The sequence below is a fragment of the Meleagris gallopavo genome, chromosome 5 (genome assembly GCF_000146605.3).
Source record: "Meleagris gallopavo isolate NT-WF06-2002-E0010 breed Aviagen turkey brand Nicholas breeding stock chromosome 5, Turkey_5.1, whole genome shotgun sequence".
Taxonomy (NCBI): domain Eukaryota; kingdom Metazoa; phylum Chordata; class Aves; order Galliformes; family Phasianidae; genus Meleagris; species Meleagris gallopavo.
The window spans coordinates 5922887-5928845 of NC_015015.2; the positions used below are offsets into that span (position 1 = coordinate 5922887).

Genomic DNA, 5959 nt, shown 5'->3' on the forward strand with positions numbered 1-5959 from the left:
CCTACAAAAACATGGCTTCGGTTGATTCTTTGCTTTCACCAGAAACAAAGGCGTTTTGTGCTGCCCCTTTCAAATCATGCTCATGTAGCTTTCACAGGTTTTCTGCAATACAGCTCCATCAGTGTCTTGCTCCCTTGCAGAGGAAGGAAGGTTACAACTCCACTAGTGTGTGCCATTTATCAGTTATTTCTCTCTTTATGAAAGGAAAATGCAACATGTAACATTCACAGAATGATTTCCCGTTCTATTGCAGATAATCTCTCTGACTCTCCTCTTCTGAGATGGTGAGTAACCACCCTGCTTCAGTCTGCTGTTTTTTTTTCATCAATACCCAATATTTCACATGCACGTGCTCTTTCCTAAACGTGTTCACCTTCATGTGTTACTCTTCTCCCTTTGTGTCTATTATATCATGGTTTGCAGTCCCATTTCTGTCTTCGTTTTGTTCTCTCCTGTCGTAACAGGAGGATTTTTTTGGTTGTTACAAGGCAGGACTCAAATGGCTTGGATTTGGGTTTTTCCATGGGCTGCATTAAGTGATTGTGGGAATGAACGATGTTTTCAGTTGTGTCGTAAGTTGTAGTTGTTTGCTTATTTATTTTTAAAAAGGCAAACTCCTTTCCAACCTAAAAATGCATGGAGAACAACATACTCTGCAGCTCATAAAGGAGAAGGCAATGAAATTTCCTTCTAAAAGCAAACCCATACCCTTTGAAGTTCTATTTCCAGCAGCTGCAGAGAGCTCAGCTGTCCTTTGTCCGTGAGGTAATCCAGCAGAAGAGGCAGCAGGGACCACGTCCCTGGTGTCACAAAGATGCTGTAATAAAACCTTGCCATGGCTACAAGCCGAGCTGGCTGCGAGGCAGTCCTCACACCCTCCCCAGGTAGGTCTGACTTTGGGGTGGCTGCAAGCAGGAACAACAGAGGAAATATCAGCATTTAACTGCAGTGGTGCTTCACTCACTGGTGGCTGGTTGATTTGGCTGCTGCAATAATGTCACCTCTTGCCAGGTCTTATTATCACTGAGGTTCCTTCCAGTGCTCCAGTTTTGCAGGGAGAGTAGATGACTTTTCCATCATTTCTGTTGAAGTGACATGCCATCTCCGAAGGACAGCAAAAAAGATAGTAAGTAACGCTGGACTTCCAGTCTGTTGGGGCACGGGAGTGAAAGATGAGAAAGGGAGAGGTGGCAAGGAAAGTAATTTAGCAGCTCATTTATTTTCTGTACCTATGAGAACATTTGTTTTTGAAGTGCACCTGTCTTAAAAGATTTGACTTGTGGATGGCAAATAAATCTTCTCCCTGATGCAGTGTAGCTGGGATTAAGAGAACTCCTCCAACAGAAAATGTGGTCTCCCTACCCCACTGATTTCATAACATCCATCCTACAACACGTCCTCTTCCCACCTGCAGCAGAAGGGTCTTTGAAGAGATGATTCAGCTTACTCAGATTTGCTTCTCTGAAAGTCTGGTGATGGATGTGTGCTGCTCACCAGTCTATATTTGTTGCACTAAAAAAGGGAAACAGGTGATTGTAAACGATGTCCACCTTAGAAATGGACTTGAGAGGACTCAGGTTGGCACTTAGGCTACTAAACAGGGCTGCCAATTCTTCCAGCTGCAAGGCCTGGAGAAGCAATCGGGAAAGGAAGCTGTGCTTTTGTGTATGTCCAAATTCAGCCTAATTTGTTGCCTCCTTTATTTTCTGTATCTATGCAAAGATTTATTTTTGAATTGCATTTGGTTACTTATCCTGAAGGGCTCCTAGTGTTTTCTTGCTGACTTGTTTTGTTTGGGGTTATCTGGAGCAAATGTTGACATTTCAGTTTCACTGTGGTTTTGATCTACATGGCATTGGAATCTGCTGTTATTTTGGTGAGTTCTGCCTGCATGTCTCTTTGTGGATCTCCTATTGTAAGTAGAAACACGAATGTATCCTTTCTCGAGTTCATGTTGAGAGGAGTAGAAGTTGCATATGGAAGATTAAGTTAAATGCATTTGGAGGAATGTGTTCTGCGACACACATTTGAAAACAATTTAAACTCAGTGTATACCTTGAACAAAAAAAAATTACATAGCCATTAATTCTAAAAAGTTTCAGTGTGGGAAATATTCAATCTACAGTTTCATCATTTACTTTCAGTTATAAAAGCGACCTGACTGAGAGATGGCCTTCCCCGATCCCTCACATCATGTAAAGTGTTTATAAGGAAGGAGAAGATGAGGAGCAACATGCAATAGAATGTCAAAACAGAACCCCGTGTCAGATCCCCATGCTTCACTCAGGTGTGTAACTGCTGCTTATTTTGCATGAAATGATGTTTTCTCTCAGCTGTGCAACATGTAAAACTCTAATTGACCTTATTCTTTGCTTCAAATATTTTAAAATGTCCAAGAACCAATGTTACATAGGTTTAATTCAATTTAACTTCTCTCAAATTGAGAACTTCCCATGTAATTAGTGTTGCAGAAATTCTTGTTCCATGTCCTTCTCAACTGTTATGTCTGACTCTGCTCTATGTCACTGCTTGTTCCTTTTGATATTATGTGTAAAAAATTGTGCTACAAATGATGTTTCTTGAGCAACGACCTGCTGGACAGTGCTGAGCTGGGGAGCCAAGATGAAGGCAGGAAATGCCTGAAGAAAACCACACTGCTGTGACTGAGTTTGTTCTCTTGGGTTTCACTGACCGTTGGGAGGTGAAGTTTCCTTTGTTTGGGCTCTTCCTACTCATCTATGTCACCACGCTGGGGGGCAACGCCGGCATCATCGTGCTCGTCCGGCTCAATGCCTGTCTTCACACCCCCATGTACTATTTCCTGAGCAATTTATCTTTCTTAGACCTCAGCTATGCCTCCGCCATTGCTCCCAAGCTGCTGGTGAATCTTGTAGCGCAGCGCACCACCATTTCCTTCTTTGGTTGTGCTACACAGATGTTCCTCTTTGCCGCTCTGGCTGATGCCGAGTGCTTCCTTTTGGCTGTGATGGCCTATGACCGCTATGTGGCCATCTGTCAGCCTTTTCTCTACTCTGTTGCCATGTCACGCCGGGCCTGCATCTCCATGGTAGCTGGGGCTTATCTCAGCGGGGGCCTGACCTCACTGGTGCACACGTCTTTCACATTCACCCTGTCCTTCTGTGGCTCCAACACCATCAACCACTTCTTCTGTGATATTCCCCCACTGCTGGAGCTCTCCTGCTCAAGCACCACGGTCAACGAGGTGCTTCTCATCACCTTGTGTGGCTTCATACAAACCAGTTCCTTCCTGGTCATCGTCATCTCCTACACCTGCATCCTTGGCACCATCCTCCGGCTCCACGCGGCAGAGGGCAGGCACAAGGCCTTCTCCACCTGCACCTCTCATCTCATGGCCATTGGGTTCTTCTATGGCTCCCTCCTCTTCATGTACTTACGGCCCAGCTCCAGCTATTCATTGGACATCGACAAGCTAATTGCTTTGTTTTACACTGTTATCCTTCCCATGCTGAATCCCATGATCTACAGCTTGAGAAACAAAGAGGTGAGGGAAGCCTTAAGAAGGTCACTAGAGAGAAAAGTGTTTTCTCAGTCGTTTACTTAGCAGGAAAAACTGCATCTAAGTGCTGATAGGGCAGCTCTGGCTCAGGGCTGTGCAAAGTCACTAAATCTGTCTAATACCTGTTCCTGTTGTTCCTATCATCTCCATCTTAACTGGTTTCCACAGTTCTATTTTGTTGTTGCTCGAAATAAAAAAGGGGTTATGTAGTGAGTAGTTTCCTAAGGCAGAAGCCTAAAATAAGGCTAATTTTTATTTCAAGAACCTATCTGTCTGCTCTTTCACCAAAGGGAATCTCTCCCACATATGGGCATCTACAGATTTGCATTTCTTACATTTAGCAAGGTTACCTTGAAATTGCATATATCATAAATGAGTCCTCTGTCATACATTTAAGAAATTATGGTTGGTTGTTAAAAATAGAGCAATTATATTCTGGATTAAGCAGCTCACCTGTACTTTTTGTAGAGGTATTTTGTAGCACCTATTCAGAGGCATGACTGAGATCCATCTTTTCTGGAAAGTGAGTTATGCCTATTTTTGACTGCAGATGTTTAACTTGAATAAATTAATTGAAAACTTTCAGGTGATGGTTTTCCTTCTCTGATGGAGTGGAGTATTTTTTCCCAATATCCGAAAAGTAAAACTTCTTTTGTTGCTTGTGACTGAGAATGTACTAAAACACTTTCAAAGTATCTTTTGCTCTAATGCAAAATAAAAATATTTGATTTTTTAATGATTCTTCACTATCTTTGATTATAAGTTCCTTATGATAATCAGCAGACATTTTTGGGATTTTATCAAGGTTCAAAGCCACACTGTAAGTGTCCATGTCAGGACTCACAGTGCTTTACTAAGCATTAATTGCCCTGATCAGCCTCACCTGAAACACCCACCCCCATATTCAGGAGCTTTATTTAAGCCCAAGTCTGGGATGTTGCTTTTATTCTCTTTCTGATCTATGTTAGAGGAGCCCTAGTTTTTGCTTAGCCTACAGAGCATCTTGATCCAGATCTCAACCCGTGGGCTGAATTTCTCATTTGACTCTAGCCGTGCCTTGACCCTCTGAATGTACCTCGCAATCACCAGACCTGCTCCTAGCCCTTACCTGTGAGCTGACTTCTGGTCTTGGACTTGGACCTGTCTCATCACCATGGCACTGCCTGGTGTTCAATGGTAGGTTGTATATTTGTGTTGTTAAAGAGAACATCTTTAATTTGTTCATGGAGCTATGTTGTCTGGAATGTCACCAGCTATCCATATTTGCTCAGTATCTTCAGTGATGTTCCCCAGATTGCACTGTGATAAAGTCAAGAGCCACAATATGTTCATGGCACAGTACAATATCCAGCAACAGGCAATCCCTGCTGCAAAAAGAAGAGGTCCAGATGGTTTTACTGCAAAAGGTTGTGTATGCCAGGAAAGTAGTGCTAAGGATGAGAATATCGCTCTCAATTTTAATTTTTAATATTAAAAGGGAAACCATAAAGGAACTGGTTTGCCAAAGGCATAAAGATTGTTTCAAACCTGAGGTTAGACCTGAGAAGAGATTCCAAAATCAGGGTCTATGTCTGCCTCTAAACCATCTACTGTTTCTTTCAGATCTATAGTCCCTAAGAGAAACAAAACAGCTGTATGCATACAAGATAGATGTGTAGGAAGAGCCTTGAAAGCAAGCATTTTCCTAATGCAACAGTGATTAGATATGGTAGCACTTATATCAATGATCCAAAGTGCAAGGGGCATACTTACAGAATCACAGAATCACAGAATGGCCAGGGTTGGAAGGGACCTCAAGGATCATGAATCTCCAAACCCCCTGCCACATGCAGGACCACCAACCTCCACATTCAATACTAGACCAGGCTGCCCAGGGCCCCATCCAACCTGGCCTTGAACACCTACAGGGATGGGGCATCCACAACCTCTCTGGGCAGCCTGTTCCAGCACCTCACTACTCTCTCTGTAAAGAATTTCCCCCTGACATCCAAGCTAAATCTCCCCTCCCTCAACTTATAACCATTTCCCTTTGTCCTGAGTTATCAATCCTTTCAAAGAGTTGATTCCCCTCCAGTTTGTAGGCTCTCTTTAGGTACTGAAAGGCTTCAAGGAGGTCACCCTGCAGCCTTCTTTTCTCCAGGCTGAACAAGCCCAGCTCCCTCAGCCTGTCTTCATAGGCGAGGTGTTCCAGTCCCCTGATCATCTTTGTGGCTCCTCTGGACCCTTTCCAACAGCTCCCTGTCTTTTTTGTACTGGGGGCTCCAGACCTGGACACAGTACTCCAGATGGGGCCTCACAAGAGCAGAGTATAGGGGGACAATCACCTCCCTGTCCCTGCTGGCCACCCCTCTTTTGATGGAGCTCAGGATACCATTTGCCTTCTGAGCCACAAGAGCACATTGCTGGTTCATGTTAAGTTTT

At 43.6% G+C, this 5959-nt stretch overlaps 1 protein-coding gene across 1 annotated transcript; it reads left to right on the top strand.

Annotated features, from left to right (window-relative positions):
- The first annotated feature begins 2284 nt into the window (after positions 1-2284).
- On the top strand, positions 2285-4596 carry LOC100539604 (olfactory receptor 5AS1-like). The gene has a single exon (XM_003206121.4). It carries the CDS (start codon positions 2636-2638, stop codon positions 3581-3583), a length of 948 nt encoding a protein of 315 aa, XP_003206169.1. The 5' UTR covers positions 2285-2635; the 3' UTR covers positions 3584-4596.
- Positions 4597-5959: the final 1363 nt, after the last annotated feature.

Coding starts and splice junctions, on each gene's coding strand:
- LOC100539604 (XM_003206121.4), top strand. CDS start 2,636: ATGCCTGAAGAAAACCACACTGCTGTGACTGAGTTTGTTCTCTTGGGT.